Source organism: Trachymyrmex septentrionalis, unplaced genomic scaffold (assembly GCF_001594115.1).
Source record: "Trachymyrmex septentrionalis isolate Tsep2-gDNA-1 unplaced genomic scaffold, Tsep1.0 scaffold51, whole genome shotgun sequence".
NCBI classification, from domain to species: domain Eukaryota; kingdom Metazoa; phylum Arthropoda; class Insecta; order Hymenoptera; family Formicidae; genus Trachymyrmex; species Trachymyrmex septentrionalis.
The window spans coordinates 2,825,382-2,845,715 of record NW_017305683.1 but is presented as its reverse complement, the minus strand read 5'-3'; the positions used below and the strand labels follow the sequence as shown (position 1 = coordinate 2,845,715).

Sequence of the window (20,334 nt, the reverse complement as noted above, 5' to 3'; positions counted from 1 at the left end):
AACGGCGCGCATATAAGATGAGCGCAATAATAAAAATATTGAATTCTTTCATCCAGAGACGGATGATATTCCATTGGTAGAAATACATTAAAAATGTTTTATGGTAATACATAATGGAATCCAAAGAACGGTATTCAAACAGGATACTTCACTGTTCAATGGGCTGCACATAATGAACATCTTCACTTTATGTATAAAATCATTGATTTTCATCTTGTCGCTTCGCATTCAGAGTCCGATTGCGGTACTTTAACTTATTAATAACCAAATCCCGATTTCAATATAATTTTTCTCTTCGGTTCGCTGGCCCCATTAAGACTATTGAATATATAATCATCCGAGACGTTGTGAAGATTTAATCTCAGTCAGTTTCTTCTGCTATACACGCGTCGCTATTTCTGAGCAAGCAAATACGCGCAAAAATACTTGCACTTTAAATAAGTACATCGGCACGAGCTGATCTAGAATGCAATAGATTAAATACACCAGTATCGATACATCGTGTACTGCAAACTGTACATTTGAGAGAAAGTTGCAGAAGACAATTTGTGAAGATCACATCACGCAGCCAATGTTACGTTAAATAATTCTATTATACGTAGCCGTCAGAACAGAGTCGTGAAAGATGTCTTTAGAAAAGTTGACGGTTTAATCATATCGCGTAGAATGACGAAAGTGAAATGACGAGAGACACGGCACGAATACGAATTGCCCTGAATATCATCGTGTTTTCTTAGTTCACCCGCGCAACACGTGTCGGAATAAAAATAAAGCCACGTCGATACTCTCGGTACGGTGCCTAAAATTTCCGAGTTTATCGCTCCGCAGTGTCGATTAGCTCTCTTGTGCGTCTTCACCACTACGGAGTAACATAACAGCACCGCCTGAAGAGCAGCGAAACGTATGTGGGCGGAACGTTAATTTCGATGAAGCTTTTTGATTCGGGCATCTGACTCATGACCGAAGAGAAAAGTCAAAGGTGACCGATCACAATCATCGTCGAGCTTGATTCCCTCAGGCGCGAAACGCGAAACTCGGAAATGCTGCGACACTGGGGAAAAGTCGCATGAGAAAAAAGATAGCTGTAATAATTTAAATAATTCATAATTCTTTAAGTAGCTTTCTCCGCGCAAACACAAATTTTAAATCGTTTGAGAGATAAGCAGGAAAAATATGTTTTAAAGCATATTACAAAAGTACGCATAGAAGCAACATAAATTATTTAACTTTATGTATTATTCTACAGAGTGGTATATAAAGATATGTGTACAGTACGTGAAAATGGCGAGATAAATGATAAAGTCGTGAGCGACTGTGCATCAAGAATTCTGCATCAAGAAGATTACGTTACAAAGAGTAATTAAAAATGCAGATTCAATGGCGAAGTAATAGCGATCCATTCTCTCTCGTCGTACTTGTGCGTGTATCTTCATACCCGAAGTAACGCGTGGGAAAGCTAAATATCATGATAAATATAGATCTCTATGTATAGATAATTATATAAAATATACTGCAAATATAGCACATTCGTTTGCTAAATATAGGTATACTCTTCTTTTTAGAAATCTTTATTAATTATATTGTGGCAAAAATTCGCTAACACATTTTAATTAGAAAGAAAGAATAATTTTACTGAAATATTAAAAAATTTCGCTAGATATAGATATCTAAAAATAATTTTGTTGGAATATATCAAAATTATTATTAATAGTAGTAGAACACTCAAGCATAATGAACAATGCTGCGAAAAAAGTTTTGACATTCTAGCAACCAACTCGAGCGTCCTACATAATTATTTTAATGGTATATCAAAATTTATTTTTGGATCTGTGTCTAGCTAAATTATTAATTACTTTAACAAAACTATTCTATCCATATAAAACCTGTAGATCTTTAGGCTATTTTTTTAGACTAATTATATGTGTGGAGGTTTTGTTTGAACATAAAGTCCATCTGAAATTCTATTAGAGCGAAAGAAACATTGATTATTATCCAATATTGAATACATCAATATCCGTAACGATCATAAAGCCTTATTGAAAGGCTTTTTTTTATCTCGTTCTTTTCATGAACATTCGATGTGAATAATGAATACCGAAGCGACGTGTGAAAAGCTAAATACCATAATATCTTTTAATAAATAATTATATATAGAATATATCGCAAATAGCACACTCTTTTGCTAAATATAGATGTAGTCTTCTTTTTACAAATCTATATTAATATATCGTGATAAAATTTATCAAATATTAATTAAAGGAAGTCTGATTTTTAGGTCAATTACAGAAGTTATGTTTTAACACAAATCCCATTTGAAACTCTATTAGAGCGAAAGAAACTCCTGATATTGATTACGTCAATATCCGTAACGACACGCGTATTGAAAGTTTTTTCATTTCGTTCTTTTCGTAAACGCTCGGGATAATTACTGGAGCGATATGTGGAGAAGTTAAATACCATAATAAATATATGCATGTACAAAATGTATATATACATATATTTAAATGTCCAAACTTCGGGAACGTCTAGGGAATCGATAAATAAGAAAAAAAAGCCCTTTAGAGATATGCTCGTTTTTACTTCGTTTTAGAGAAAATCGTTTTGGAGAAAATCATATAAAATATACTACAAACAGCTCTTGTTAAATATATTTTTTTAGAAATCTGTATTAATATATATCGTGATAAAAAAAACTTCAAATATTCAAAATAACATATTATGACAAGTTCGTAAAAGAAAAAAATAATAATAAGTAGTCGACGGCCAAATAATTAGCTAGTATAAGAACGTAAATATTTCAAAGCAATTTAATTCAAAAAATTAAGATATGTATAAAAACCTTTCATAAAGTTTTTATATATCTTAATTTTTCTAATTAAATTGCTTTGATATATTTATCTATATTTTTATATGCTCGTTATTTGGCCCTCGATTACTTATTATTCTCAAATATTGATTAAAAAGCGCTCGTTTTTTAGGCCAATTACAGGGGTTGTGCTCCAACATAAATTCCATCTAAAACTCTATTAGAGCGAAAGAAACTCCCGATGTTGATTACGTCAATATCCGTAACGGCGTAGGCCGTATTGGCAGTTTTTTATCCGTTCTTTTCGTGAACACTCGGCGTGAATACTGGGTGGTTTGCTTCGACATACCTCAAAGGGTTAAATATAGATCGCGACCTCTCCAGATATGATATTTGCGCGATATTAAGGAATAAGAATATAAGACTTTGCGTGTCGAATGTATTTATATAAAATAATAATGTTATAAAAATATAGTAAAAAGCATTCAATATGTAGTCTACGCAATCGGCTTTCATATACGGAAAGAACGGTTTCGCTAAAATATTATATCTAAAAGTTTAGATAAATACAGATCTGAAAATAACTTTATTGAACCATCAAAATAATTGTGTCGGAAGCTCAAGCATGATGAGCGATGCTGTATACAGTTTTGACATTCTAGCAATCAATTTGAATACCCTACACAATTACTTTGATAGTTGAACAAAATTATTTTTAGATAAGACGTTCGTGTATCTTTCCGTGTACAAAAATTTGAGTAATATGAAATAGTAATCGACGTTCTTTTATAAAATATGCTAAGAACAAACGTGCCACGTGTTTTCAAACTTTCAAGGTAACGTTGGAAAAAATCATTCATGAGATTTTCGCGAGCTCGAACAAAAAGCTCGTACGGTAACGGTTTGGGAAACGATCGGGAAACCATTGGAAATTCGACATTTTCCCGCGATGCATTATTCAAACGAATCATTCGGTAGATCGGAAGTCGAGCTTTGATTGGACAAGGAAGAATATCGTGGTTGTACGACGAAAGGTCGTGGTTATGCAAATGGCACTCCAGCAGCCGAGTCGGTCGTTATGGTAACCAATCCTCTGCACAAGCATCGGAATTCATTATTTATCTCAGTAACGTAGAACACTCATTCGTGAGAAATGAGCACAGGTGTCAGATTTTAATAATCCAAATGAATATGGGCTCGAGCTATGCAAGGCTACGTTGGCAATACTCGGCATTGCACGTTTCCTGAAATCGTGGATAATTCGATCGTTTCGTAATTCACGTCTTCCATGAAGGGGATAAATTAATTAAGCTCTCGTACGAAACGTGAGTCATGATAAAATTGATATTTTCCCAGCTCAATCACTCAATAAATGATTTACGCGTTGGATAAGAATTGAATAAAAGAAACGACGAATTTAGTTTTATAAAAAAAAAGGACGATTAAGATAGGCAAGTTTAGGAAAAGATTTATAAGGGTAGCCCGTATAAGCTTATTGCTTCTACCAAACCCTCAATTAGCCAATTTCGATAGATTAATTATAAATATCGGAACACAAAAAATTCTGAACTTTTTCATTGCTGTATGTTGAATTACAAAAACGATTTGTAATATTAACTAAATTAAATAAATTATATATATAGGGTAGTTCATTTCAAATGTAATAAATCGAATATCTCAAAACACATGAAAGCTACGGAAAAACATTTCAGATAAAAGTTGTACGATCTGAAGGAATGTTAATATTAGTAAAATTAATTTTCGAAAAAAATCAATTTTTTAAGGTCCTATAAACGGTATTGCCTTTTTAAATGAAATTATATGATTCTTTCACATAATATGATTCCTCTGATTATTCCGCATATAAAAATATTAAGATAAAGTTATCAAAAAATCAACAATTTGCGAGATATTTTATACTGACACATTTTGACATAAAATGATAATATTTCGTAAACTATTAATTTTTTTATAATCGTACCTTAATACTTTTATGAACAGAATTATGAAATGAACTAATCGGGGTAAAAAAAAATACATACAGTTATTTTTAAAAAATATGTAAATAAATCGATACTTTTTAAAATAAATAACTAGCCGCGTTATTTATATAAATATACTAACTAATTTTATATTAATTTACATTACAATAAATCGGGATAAATGACATTCCGTTTAAGATTCTTTTGGGTGAACACCTTTATAGTGAGCTGAAAAAATCAAGATGGTCCGCAAAATTCGGAACAGTTGGTCACCCTATCTGTAACATATGTAAGTATAGCTATAATCAAAAATTCTAGTTTGAATAAAACGTAAATAAACATGTGAACCAACCTGATCAAAGTTGTAAAAATTATAAAGTAAAAATTGTGGGTCGAAAAGCGCATGTTTATAGAAACAACTGCTTAGTAAAACATACACTAGGCTCGTATAAGCCATGTATTCTTTGATAAATATGAGAATTCTACTCTCGCTGTAGAAAAGCTCCTGCACTAATCATGTGGAATTATGCGGAGATGTACGGATTTTACAGTTAGGTACGTTTAGGTACTGTTAGTACGGATTGTACTTGGAAGTTGCTAATTTAAATTTAATCGAACTGAAAAGTACTTTTATCTACAATATTTAATTATTCATTTTTGAATTGTATTTTACACAACAAAACAATAACTGTATCCTTTTTATGCACAAAACAATAACTATATCCTTTTATGTATAGAACAATAGGATGAATCAATTAGCATAAAGAAAATATATAGTTATTTTTCAAAAAAAAATATGTACATATGTTGCGTAAGTATTGCAAACTGTATAATTTTTTTTTTAAAACAACTATATGTTTTGTTTACATCAATTGATTCGTCAATTATTCTATATATATAGAAATATTAAGAAACAGTTAAAAAATAAATAGTTTAGTAGATAAAATAAATTTTTTAAAAATTTTTCAGTCAGATTAAACTCAAAATAACAACTTTTAAATCGTTTAAAATCAGTCCATTTTTTATGATTATGCCTACACTGAAAAAAGTTCAAATATTCGCAAGTTTTAATTACATGTAATCTTTTCTTTGATATTTATTGGTTATAAAACATTTGACTGTGGTGACAAAATACACCAGAAATATAATATTTCTGTGAAATATATCCCATTAATTGTAAAAAAAAAAAAGTAAAATAGATGGTTTATTTGCTAGGAATAAAATTTTATTTCGTCGCATTTAAATAAAGATTTATAAAATGAACATTATACATATCTATTTTACACATAAATTTTTAAGTATCTTTTTCTCAGTGTGTATGGAAACTTTTGACTTAATATCTCATAATTTACAAAAGATGCGTTTCACTTGACGTTCACAATGCTCGCGAACATTATTTGCTTTTGTTTAACATTTGATAAACAGTAAGGATGAAATAATTCTAAGAGTACTACGAATGTGGAATGCAAAGTGTCATACTTTCAAATTTAATCGGAGCCACTTTTTTCATGTAATTAGTGAGGAGTCCTTTCATAGGAGATCTCGTCAGATAGTAAAGAGAATTAATAATAGACTACTTTTTAGATCTACTTTTTTTAGTTATGTGATATACATAAATCTCCAATTTTATTTAAGTTCACTAAAAATCAGTTATAAGTTATAGTTATCTGTACGCACTGTGGGACTTTAATTCTTCCAAATCTTTTTATTCTCAGGCGCTTATAACTCTCTCTGAAACTTTTCTAAGTTTGAATTTTACGATGCAAGAAAGTTGCGCGATAAATCCATTCTGTATTTATATACAGAATTTCCTGTTCTGTATTTATACAATTCCCAGTTCAATAAAAAAATTTCAATTTTGAATGAATAATCTCTCAACAAATCTTAAGAAAAATCTTTAATGTGTATCTATCCTAGAAAGGAATCTTGTAAATTTATTTCACTTATTAGAAAAAAGAGTGCGTGATATTTTTAAATGGAAAAATTGGCGATATTGATTGATCAGCATTATCGCTAGTGAGCGATCTACGGTAACATCTCGCACGTTATAGATAGATCAATTCAATTTAAGGTCTTGAAACGCCATAACGTGGAAACGTTCTCCTGAATTGGGCGCTATACTGTACGGAATGAAGTGCGAGAAGCAATCCGGCGGAAAGCAGTTTCTCGGAAGCCCGTCGGATCGAATCGTTCTGAAATAGCAGAGTGAAGTTCGTAACATGCAACTTAAGTAGACTTGTGCACGTGCTCTTGGATAGACAAGGAACACAAGAGCGTTTGTAAGCTGTATCGTTAAATCTCGACTATTCATCATCCTGCACGAGATTTCGTGTTGTATCTAACGCGAACGATACGCAGATCTCCACCCTCGCTAATAGAAAACATTGTTGAATCGCATATGTGATTGTCTCGATTGTTTTTAATTAAACTGTAGTTTAATTAAATTACATTTCATGGAATCATTTTATTTTTTTTCTATCTATGCATTTATTTATTCTTTTTTCTTTTTTTTTTACGTGAAATATAAATATATTTCGCTTTTTTTTTTGCGTGATTCTTTCCGCAGAGAAGCAGATATTTATACTGTAAATATCAATTTCTGAATTCATTTTTTTACGAGAAAAAGGCTACTAGAAAACTAAATAATTAATGTTTTTACTCGTAAATTTGCAAAGCAAGATAAGAAGAATAGCGGCCCAAAAATCGAGCGATAATAGATATTTTAAGGCTTATCACACCTATTGTGTTTGCGGACGCAAGAAATTGACGTCATAGTCACTTATCTCAACTTACTCAATTATTCTCCATACATTTGATTGTGATTAGTCAATTTCTTACGGCTTAAGATGTAAAGCTTAAGTTTTACGCCTTAAAATGTCATGTAGATGCCGCTTTGAGTAGACTTGAAACATTGATTTCTTTGTGTAAATTATAATAATACTCTATATTAAAATCCATTATTGCTCGATTTTTAGGCCGCGCAATTCCCTTCTTATCTTACCAAAAAACTACTTAATAAAATTTTCACCGACGAGAAAAGCAGATTTAGAAATACAGGCACAAATTACTTCAGCATTAGTGCAGGAATCTCGATGAAGGTTCGAAAAAGAAACTTACAGCTAGAGAGTTTGTTAGGTGAAAATGACCAACTTTCGAGACGTTAAAGAAGGTGCTGCAACTGTAAAGAGGGATTTGAATCGATAGAACGTGCAAGAAGTTTCGACGTTGAAAGACGAAATACAGGGAGGCACAGGCGCATGATGAACAATGCATTTCTACTGCATTCACTATATACGAGAGTGATATACACTGATGACGCAGTCAGATAATTTTCACGTACACATTGTCCACGATTCCGAGTGGCGTATGCGTAACTAGACACGTGTGGCGTACGAGTAAATGTCGGTGTGTTGAAAAGCGCACCCGATGTGTTCGTTGTACTCAAACGTCAAATTAAAACGACGTCACGAACGATGCTGCCCGACAAAACGTTGACGCGAGAGATCGTACATAATACCGCAAGTTCGGAATTGCTAATTAACGAACTTGCAACATTATTACATTCTTTCGTCGCAAATCGAATATTTCTTCGAATATCAATTGAAAAAAAAATGTATTAAGTTTTTAGTGACTAAAATTTAATCAAATGAAAAAGTGATAAGCATTGTAACAACCACTCCCAGCATGATACAAAAAAATTTATTATATATTATTTGATGTTTCCTACATACACAATGTCATAGCTTACATGTGACAACACGATCCTTGGACAAGAAGCGTTGATAATGAACACAATTAGATGTTTTATTTCAAATTTAATTAGAAGCACTAACTACTATTGCATGTTAAAGCTCTTATACACTGATTTAATCTTAGTATAAAAGTGAAATGCAAATATTTTGAATTATAAAATACATTTTGTTTAACAACACACACACACAACCATACAACACAGAATTTGCAGCAATATCGCTGTAAAATCTCTGCAATATTGTTGCAATATGCAACGTTGCAGCAGTGTTGCCGCAACTTTTGTACAACTTTTATGTTGTAGGGGCAATAAAATGTATTTATGAGGATTTCATAGTTTAATTCGTTTCTATATTAAATACACATCCTTATATCAATTTATGCACGACTTAAATATACACCGGTATGCACTGAGTGCGTCCAATGAAATTCGCTATTACATGGTAAAAAACATTTTATATTTGTGTTGAAAATGGTCACTCAAGTCCTTATTAATATTTTGTATTGAATTTTTTAATGTATTCGAGTGTTAATTTAACATAATGTAATTATGTTATTTAAATAATTTGTACTAAATTGATATCGAACATTTGTTAGTGTCAAAATAATACATTTCATGATTAAATGAATAAATAATACAAAATAATATGTTTTAAAATATAAAATTCTAAAATAAACGAATAAAATATGTGTTAAATTAATATGTCATAAACATTAATTTTACTAAAAAAATATAATTTGTTTACAAACTGTGGCAGTATTATCTTGTTTGTGTTTATCTTTTTAAATGATGTTTGTGTTACCTTTTAACATATTCACCGTATATTAAATTAATACATAAATTTAAGTGGACCGTTTAAGACACGTAAAATATGTTATTTGATACAAATTTTTGAACGATGTAGTCCCGAAACATAATAAGTCTAGTAAGTCTTAAGCTGTAAGAAATCTCAATCATGGTCGAGTATTCTCCTCACATTCGACTGATTGGCCAATATATTACGGCTTAAAGCTCACTACATCTGTTGTGCTTCAAGATTTATCATCCAATTCACTCGTTAAACGAAGATATAATGTTTCGACTGAAAAGATCATTTGATGAAGAATAACGTGCGTGATATGTTTTCTAACTAAAGCATACAACACTGACATTTATTTCGTGGTACATAATCTTCACTATACACAGCAATCATTCTACGATGAATACCAAACGGCATGGTATTTTCAGCGATTAAAAAACATATCGTTGCACGTCGTTTTTCATCGGACGAATTTTCCAGACAAAACGCCATTTCTCCGCTTAACGAATGAATTGGACGTAAAATACAGCTACATTCATTATCAAAGTCTCCGCTGTTCAAAGACACGTGATGTCATACACAAGTCATGCATACGTGATCGTGATATCACGTAGTCAACATCAAATATGCATAACAGACTTTTTGATATCATGCCGGAGGAAGTTTCTACAACGCTTGTCACTTTTTTATTTGGCGACAAATTAATAAATAGAAATAAATACAAATTTTGAACTCTATCTCTCTCTTTTATATTTATATGTGTGTCAAAATACTCGCTCATGCTTTATAATCTTTTTTTAATAATTTTATCCTTTTTTTCGATATTTTTAACACTTATTAGTTGGAAACATTTACAGAATCTGGGATCGTATGTTTCTGAGGCCTAAGGATTTGGAAAACGTGAGGGTAAGCAGTTAATAAACTTTAATGGTCAGCTACTTAATGTATTCCCAGATAGATTTATGTCTACTTTTATAATATAGACTTAATCTAATAAACTTTATAATTAACTTTAATCTCGTTTTAATTTACTTTTTATCTTTTCCAATTCTAAGAATTAAAAAAAGTTGCAGAGTAAATCAAATCGAGATTAAAGTTAATCTATATTGACACAAATAGATATTAGTTCCTCAATTAAAAAACTAAGATATAAATCAGAAATTTATGCAGCCTGTAAATTCGTAAAGAGTCTTTCGTTTTTTATTGCTATTGCTCTATATTATTATTACTGATTGAAATCGAAGTTAAAAAAGTTTATCAGACGTCATGAATACATAAATGTATGAAATTTTTAATACAAAGGTCGACTATTGATTTCTTATAAAGACTTCTAAAATTTCAGAATATCTTAAAGCTACTAATATCAAATAAATGCATAAAAAGATGGACTTATAATATTTTATATCAATAACACTTTATATTCATCGTAAGATAAGATTAATCGTTCCCATTATCAATTTGTATTTATTTTAAGAAATGATATGATGCTCTCAAATATAATAAATACTAACGAATTTACACTTTTAGATCATTGTCTAAATAGATTTATCGTTTCACGTAGTTTTTTTGATACTGAACATGAATTCGTTTCCAAATTCGATAATCAAATAGTTATCACATCACAATTTTAAGAAAAAATGGCATCAAAGAAACTAAAAACTATGATTTTTAAAGTTTTTATGAGAGTTTTCATAAGAGAGTTTTCATTTTGAGAGTTAACATCTGCAGTAAATTTGTTATCTAAATTTTATCAATGCCATGGAAGTACTTTTAAAGTACATTTTGTTTCATTTCGGAATGAATTTTTTGTTTTCAGAATAAATGAATTTTTGTTTTTAAGATATAAATTGAAAATAATTCTTTTCCGATGCAATACATGAAAAAGAAATTATATTCCATCTTAATACTTCACGTAGAAAGTAAGTGTTTTTATACTTATATAATACTGTATTTATATAATAAAATTATACCAAATAAAAAAATAATTGATTGAAACTACTGAAACTGACAAAAAAATACAATATGATTATTTTCAAATTTATATCTCAAAAATGAAAAATCATATAATAAATTTTAAACCAGCAAATCAAATATTTTACACACATTACAAATACTATTAAATTATGATAAATAAAGTTATAATTGATTAAATCGAATTCTTATTAATAAATTATTAGAATATATGTAAAATTAGATATAATTATTTTTCCTATTTCCTGGACTTCAGAAATGTATGCTAACAAAAAGAATTTTTATGAAAACTGGCATATAAACGGAATATCAGCTATCGGAAATCACTTCAATTTTCATGTAAAAGAATGAAAAGTATGAGACTCGTATATATGTTTGATCATTTGCTATAGTAAAAAATTTCTGAGATATCAATGAACAGTATTAATATTACATTAGTCTGTTTAACATTTCAACAGCTTATTTTTATGGCAAAGTATAACTAATATTTTTATATAACTAATATTTAATAACTAATAATTCGTAGTTTTCGTTAAAATTTGAGATATAATTTATAGATTGAAAAAAAAGATTGACTGCTGTTATAAAACTGTTGATAAAACTGAAAGAAAAGATTGGTGCAGCAATTAAATGCTATGCCATATTTTACCATTTAATTGCTGCACCAATCTTTTCTTTCAGTGTATCAACTTTATTTCTACGATGTAATAGATATATTATAATTATATCCACGTATCAAAACTTGAAATCTTAAATTTCCTTTTTGCTTCTGCGTTACAATATTATAATAAAACATTTGTTTTTATGAGCACACAGGATGCCACAAGGAAGCATTCAATGGCAGGGGACGCAGAGAAGAGCCTGCGGGCCTGGGGCTAATTGGAACGTGCAGGTACCTATATTTTCATCGCTTATAAAAATTCAAAGTATTGATTACAATGATTATATACATACTATAACACAAAGCTTTTTTCTTTATCAGTCTCGTTAGTGTATTATGTAATTATTATGGAGTAGATTGATCGATAAGAATATCAGCCGTAGGAAGAGAAAAAGAGAGAAATTCCAATAAAATGTGCATATGTAGAGAGCATGTACGTAGATACAACATATCCGTACTTTAATTATTTCTAGCACGTTTACAAATTTCGCCTGCAGAAATTACTTCCGACGCAGAATCCGCCTTAGCGGAAGTATATGCAGATTACATGCGAACAAAAGCAAACTACAATTATTGTAGTAAACTATACAATTATTGTATTATTGCTGGTGAAAGAGATTACTATAATATCGCTCTCTGCTAATAATATCTGCACACAATTCTGTAAATATATCTACATAGAAACTATATTCTCAATGATACACACTTGTAGAAATAATTTTTTTTTCTAATTAGTCTATAACAAAATTAATTATCTTAGCACTATATGCTACCACTATATGCAATAATTTAGATAAATACTACATAAGAATACGTCGCTCGTGGTTACCAGCACCGAAAAACGTTACTATGCCATTACACCGTATCGTAAATCGTACTAATCGATATTTAATGGCGCCATGAAAACGCTGGACGTACGAATATTTACCACTGAGTAAACAACTGGACTATATTGTCCAGATTTATTAACTGTTAACGACGGCAATTAAATCGAACAGGTGGTGAGAGGCAAGGTGACAACGCGGTGCTTGTGGCACGCCTGCAAAGCTCTTGGAATTGGGCTACTGCTAATGCTTTTAGGAGCTTGCATGGCGACTATAGGTGAGTAGAACTACGTAAATTAAACATTAGTCTAAGTCGAATGTTATTCCATTTTGGCCTCTGACAATAAGTTCACTAATTTAGAGAGGTTTGCAAAGAGCACTTTGGAAAGGTCAATCCTCCCCTCCCCCCTTACAGATCAATTCTTTGTAGTTTATAATAATTTATGTGTAATTTTTACATGTGGAAAAAAAACATGTTGTATTAACAGCATTGCTCATCAGCATTCTAATTGAAAATAATCTTGTTTATTTCATAAAGATACTAATAAAATAAATATTATATCTATAACGGTATTAATAAAACAAATAATGTTTTATTAAAACAATGGTGTATGTATTTCATTAAAACTGTTATTAAATTGATAAGATTATTCAATAATTAGACTGCTGTTAACTATAATACTGTTATAATACGACATCAATTTTCTCCGTGAATCATCCTTGATGCCTCATATTTAAGGAATGTTAAAGAATTTTTTTATTTAATGGATTATTATTCACGATAAAAAAAAAATAATTGGAACAACTTGTTGTGTATATATTTTAATATAAACAATTAAAATGTATCACACATGTGTTACATGTGAACTGCAAAGAGAGATCTTTTGTACGCGCAAGCTTGCAATCTGCTTATACCTACGTGCATGAAACAAAATTTAGATTTCAAATTTATTGTATTTTTAAAAACAATTCCACTGTGTATTAACAATCAACACAAATAATCATTTTTAGGTTTTAATTAAATGAAATATCGAAAAACTCATAACATTCAAATTTAATACGAAATGTTGCAGAAAATTTAGCTATTCTTTTAAATATAAAAAATATCTCCGGATATTTGTTATATTAAAAAGAAATAGGTAAAAATGTGACATAACGGAACGATGAACAAAGTTTGCTTGGAAAATATTTTCTCTCTTAATATGTAAGGCAACTTTCTTCAATGTAAAACAGTTGTTTAGCATTTCATAAATTAATTTTATTAATTTAAATTTAAATTTTTAATTTACATGTAAATTTAGTTCTTACTTTAAATTTACAATTTTTTAATTGCGTAATCTACTGTTTTTAACGTGTTAAGCATAAAGTATCATATTATAACATTTAAATATATAACTTTCTGCTATCTTTTCTCATTCTGTTATGTCCTATCATTGTATATACGTATGATGGAGAATAAATACGTATCTCTTGTTTCCTTCAATAGGTTATTATGCAGATCAGCTGTCGGTGGCGCAAGAGATCAGAGGTAATATCACGGTAAAAGTGAAGAACGAATCGCGTGGGTTTCATCTGAATAATCTGAGCTACGCTGGCCCTGTAGTTATGGGTCTGGGAGGTAATAGTAACATACATTGCACAATTTACGAGCGCGATACACTTGTTTGACCGAGCGAGTTACACGACACCGATCTCCTTGAAACGGTAACTGCGCGATAATAGATAGCTGCACGGTCGCAAAATGCACATAACCCTCCGAAATCATTGTACATATAATAGCACGTAATATTATAACGTTATATATTGATGCAATTATTACATAACATGATATAATAAGATTGCAAAAATTCAACTTTTCTCAATTTTTTGTGTAAATTGATTTTTTTTTAATAGAATTAATATTTTCTCTAAATCAAGATTTACACTATAATTCTCTTGTATGTATATACAACACTAAAAAATAACCAAATATTGAAAAAAAAATTTTTTTATTTTGTGTAAATTAGTAAACAAAATGTCATAAAGAGAAAATTCAAACGCCAAATTAGGTTCTATTTCTCTTTTTTAGACTGCATTTTTAATTAAAAACTTTTTTACGATTTTTTTCACCGAGGTTAACTTAAGGTTTTTGTAATATATATTAATATAAGGTACTTTATTTTAATTTTTATAAGCAAATATTTCGAAAATATGCAATTTTATCAAAAAATATTCCAAATATAAGTTGTATTATAATTAGATAGGAACATACTATGATGATATTCCCCTCTAATCATATGCAACTTGTATTTGAAATGTTTTTTGGTAAAATTACATATTTTCGAAATATTTGCCTGTTAAGATTAAAATAAATCACCCGGTATATATGTGTACAAGATCAATATATTGAACATGTATACAATATACCATGACAAAGATATTAATTTCATAAATGCATCTTTCGTGTTTTTAGTTATATTGACATTTGAATAAATCATATTGATATGCATAAACATAGAGATATAAAAGAAAAAAATACAGATATATAGATTTACACGGAAAGATACGAGAGAGCAAGAGAAAGAGAGAGAGAGAGAAAAAAGATCGAAAATATCTACAAAATAAAAGCACCAAATAATATAATGGATATAGAGCAGAAAATTGTAGGCGAAATGCGAAAAATGCGCAGTATACTACAGCACTGCACGAATAAGAGCACTCGATAAAAACTGCAAAAAAAAAATAACGATTGCCCCCAGAGAGATTTGAACTCTCGACCCCTGGTTTACAAGACCAGTGCTCTAACCCCTGAGCTATGGAGGCTCACGTTCGGTTATCGGCGAACAGTCTCAGATACAAGCGCCACGTATATTTTATCTTTCCTGCATACATTTAATTACGTTTATATTTAAAAAAAAACGTATTTTATAAATATTCTAATTTCATTTTTCTCATTCCTAAATAATATCGAGTTTTAATAATATAAAAAAAAAGATAATTTCACAATAATTAAATTAAATAATTAAATTGCACAAAAATTACACGTTGCAATTAAAAAATAATTGTCACCGCAAAGAAATTAAATCTCGTATGTTACATTATACTGTCATTCTATTTTGAATTATTGAATAATTTAATTATTTAATTATACATTACACACAATATTATTATATATTTTGATCAAAAACTTTCATTGACATTAACACACGTTCAATTATTAACGACTGCGAAATCTAGGGTTCAATAATAATATGTAAATATGTATCATAATGCAAAATTCAACATTTTGTTATATAGGGTGTTCAATGTAACGATCGCACGATTTTTCAGACACTTCCGACAGTTAAAAAAAAGATTGAAAGGTGAGTATTATCTGTTTTATACAAACTATAACATACGATACAACAATTTTTTTTTTTATAAGGAAATCAAAATCATCTTAAATTTTTTAAATAGCATCATACAATTTTTTTTTGTACAATGTTGTAAGAGTTTTTAAGACAGATTCAAATCACTATTGAAATTTTATTTTTATTGATGTTTTATTGATTTTATTGTATATTTTACAAATAAGTACATGTGTATGTTCTGTGTTCTAATCAGAGGTTGTAAATTCTGCTATTACAAATAATTAGACCGAAACATTTACTGAAATCGAAACACTCGGCTACGTGTCAATTTCAGTCGAAATCGAAATCAAAAGTTAAAAAATAGAGATCCTATAAAGGCCATATGTATAGACATGCCCATATATTACATACTTTTTCTTCATAAATATCGAAACAATAATTAAATTTTAGCCGAAATCGAAAACCAAAATTTCGATTGTGTGTCAATTTTGGCCAAAGAATATAAATACTTCTTCTTTATAAACATCAATTCACTAATTTCATTATTGAAACAATAATTATACATATTAAAATTAATATTTATGAAGAAGAGCTATATAGTTTCAGTCGAAACTGACACGTAATAAGTGTTCATTTTCAGCTTCGGTAAAAGTTTCGGTTAAACTCTACAAATAATGTTACAAATTTGATATTAAGTATCAATAAAATCAATAAAACATCAATAAAAGCGACATTTTGGTAGTGATTTGTATTTGTCTTGAAGACTCCTACAAAATTATTGAAAAAATTTAAGATGATTTGGTTTTTTTATTTAAAAAATTTTTTTAAATTTTTTTATCGCATGTTATAGCCTGTATAAAACAGAATATTTACCTTTTAATTTTTTTTTAACTCGAAAGTGTGAAGACTGAGGAATGATGCGGATTGTTACGCTGAACAGCCTGTATATCAGGTATACAAATAACGATATTTCCAGGCTTCATTGTGGTAGCTGCCTGCGTGATGACTTTCGAAGCGCGCGATAGCGCGGCCAAGGTGGTTCCAGCTCGCTATCGCTACAGCCAGGCATCAACAATAAGGAGTTCGAAAAGCCAACGCAACAGAAGGTCGACATCGAGCCAGACGACAAAATGGGACCATCAGCTGGGCCTGTTTAGGGTAAACCGCAGCCCGAGTCCTAGTACGCACGAAGTCTCCAGGAAACAGCTGACGGCGGAGTTCATGCAGTTCTCAAAGGATCTGCGAGAGAAAGGCATAGCGCACTCCATAAAGAAGAGCCCGAGCGCACCAACGTTAATTGACAAGAAGTCACCGCGTCGAAGATCGCCTAAATACGCGGGTTGTTCGCTACTTAATCCAGAGTTGCTGCAGAGACACGCTCTTTCGGTCGACAATCCAAGCTACAATCCGCATCAGGTAATCAAGATAGAAAGATAAACGTCTTACGAAAGAAAAATATTTATAGATCTTTAACTATTTATATAGGAAAAATGTATATAGGAAAAATAGATCTACACAATTTTTCGCGACTAATTTCATTAACTAATTATAAGTGAGACCGAAAAATAAATCAGTTAAATAAAAGAGATCCTATTTTCGGTCAAAACGGATCTTGGTGCTTGATAATGTTCATATAAAATTTACAAATGCATTTTTTAATTTTATAAACTGCGCACCGATTCGATTTGTCGAATTAGAAACGCAATCATAAACTGGAGCTAGAAATAATATCACCCAAAGAGAACAAGAAAATCAAAATAATGTCAGTTTGACGTCATATTGATCGAATTTATGTCATTTTTCGGTCATGATAAAAATCTCGATGACTTTTAAGAACTTTATGTATAAAATTCTTCGATCATCTGAGATCAAGATTTTTATCATGACAAAAAAATGACATAAATTTAGTCAATATGACGATCAAATTGATTTATTATTTTAATTTTCTTGTTCTTCTTGGGCACAAACTACATTAATCGTCAATTTAATAGTAATGCTAATAAACATATTAAAGCACTCCAAAAAATTTATTGTAAAAATTAATTAATACTTTTCAGTAAGTAAATACTAACAGTAACACAACTTTACACTCAACAATATAATTGTTGTGTAACTCAACAATGTTACATTATATTTATATTGTTGAGTGTAAAATTATAACATTGATGTTATGTTACTGTTAGTTGGCATTTATTAGATTAATATTATATGATTTTTTTAATTAAACGAAAGAAGATAAATACTTATATATTTTGTAAGATGCTTTACAATTATAAAACCACTAGATACTTTCGTGCACGCTACACAAGTGTTCCACTTGCCACAATCGTCGACACAATACTACACATTCGTACTTCGAGGACTACTATTATAGTCGATTGTGTAAGCTTAAGCCTATTTTTTTCCGTACTCTAGAACTAAACTTCTAGCAGGGTTCATCTTTGTTCTTTTTCTTTTCACATTGGAAAGAAAAAAACGCAAAAGATGAACAATGCAAGAAGTTTAGTCTTGAGGTACAGAAAAAGAATAGGCTTCTGTCTTGTGCGTTTTTTAGTAACAATTACATATTACTGATCGCGGCACTATAAATCAGGTTGGAGGATATTAGGTAACTGGCATTTTTTACTTTTTTCATTCAATACAAGCGGAAAAAATTATATATCGATGCCTGAGCCATAGAAGATGCTATATTAGGAAAAACATGAAGAAAGATCTATGTCAAGAAATTAAAAAAGCGATCTTATTTCGCGTGAAGACCAGTCTACGTCGGAACGCATACGAAATACAGTTTATATCGAGAAAGCGAGAAGAACGGTCGCATGATGAGGTTATATATACTGCAATATATTTTCTTCTCATAAATTTTAAATTTGGTATGACTGAGAATGAAAATCGTCTTGATTTTTAATCCTGTTTCTCGCACTTATTTATTCATCTAATATTTAATTTTCCTTAACTAAATTTGTGTAATTTATGAGTAGTAAATATTGCGCTACATAAACCCTTCTTTAATTTCATACGACTTGAATCGTTCTTCTCGCTTTCTCGATATAAGTCGTATGCGTTTCAACATAGACCAATCTTCACGCCTCATGCGAAATAGACCGCTTTTCATTAATTTCTTGACATAGATCTTTCTATTCTTTAATCTGACTTTATCCGAAACCGTGCAAAGTGTACATGTTCTGTTTCAATTGAGCCGTGCACTATGCTACACTTCATACATTCCTGTGTACATTTGTGTTCAGATATGTTAAGCAATCAGTAGACATCCATAAATTCTAATGGTTTCCTTTATCTCAATAACTGTAATTGGAAATGACCCTTTTTTTATAACACTAACAGATCAGCAGAGAAAGTCTGGAGCATCAAAAGATGAGTGGTAGTCAAGCTTCAATGGCGATGGATCTGCATATTCCGAACAAAGGTCCTGTTACGCTCAAAGTGAAGGACCGATCCGATACAGCGAGACGACATCAGCTGCTTCGTCAAACAAAAGTGGAAGACGTCGAGGAAGTCGATGAAGCTGTGCGACCACCGCCGACTCTCGTGCACTCGCCTAAATTGCCAGGTGGCTATTAAATAAATGATTTAAAACATGATCACTCAAATATGTAAGATCATCACTGTGATCATCACTAACAGATAAGACATTTTAAAAATATCCAAAAGTAGCTATCATTTAGTTAAAAAACTACGAAACTACGAAAATCAAATTCATGCACGAAATGCACTATAATGCATACTAAACTTTATTCGAGCAACCGGAGTCCGGATCTTATCACTTTTGTGGACCAAGAAGATTGCCTTCCGTTTATACCAGATAAGGAGGTTGCCCGGATAAGCGTTAAACAATGCCTACATGTTTAAATATCAATAATCATGAACATCTCGATCAGGTGCCTATTGCAGATATCCAGACGACTTTGTGCCAAGAAAAAGAAATTCGATAGACCTGAGATTATTGGAAGAATTGACGGTGGTAACGAAAGAATTTAGTAAGGCCTCGCCACGAGACTTCCGCAAAATCTCCTCGCCAAACTTCCGTAAAATGTCCTTCGACAGAATCGGGGGTGATCGTCGCTTCGACAGAACGATGGGACATCGAAAAGCTAGCTTCGAGTTTCGAAGAAGCCCAGATTTTCGAAGAGGAGACTATAGGTATAAGCAAAAATTTTCAGATCAAGCTTTTGTAACATTTTTTATTTTTA

The 20,334-nt window shown here is 30.6% G+C and overlaps 1 protein-coding gene and 1 non-coding gene across 2 annotated transcripts in view; one reads left to right on the top strand and one right to left on the bottom strand.

Moving 5' to 3' along the window:
* The window catches only part of LOC108751758, a 23,492-nt gene that overhangs the window by 1,187 nt on the left and 1,971 nt on the right, over positions 1 to 20,334 (top strand). The window contains exons 2-8 of the mRNA XM_018492153.1: positions 10,196 to 10,244; positions 12,126 to 12,201; positions 12,969 to 13,071; positions 14,281 to 14,412; positions 17,100 to 17,539; positions 19,469 to 19,694; positions 20,023 to 20,284. Coding sequence (XP_018347655.1) covers positions 12,127 to 12,201; positions 12,969 to 13,071; positions 14,281 to 14,412; positions 17,100 to 17,539; positions 19,469 to 19,694; positions 20,023 to 20,284 — 1,238 coding nt within the window. The 5' untranslated portion in view covers positions 10,196 to 10,244; position 12,126. The remainder of the gene's footprint in view (positions 1 to 10,195; positions 10,245 to 12,125; positions 12,202 to 12,968; positions 13,072 to 14,280; positions 14,413 to 17,099; positions 17,540 to 19,468; positions 19,695 to 20,022; positions 20,285 to 20,334) is intronic.
* Trnat-ugu lies at positions 15,524 to 15,596 on the bottom strand. The gene has a single exon. It is a non-coding gene; the product is annotated as a tRNA-Thr (tRNA).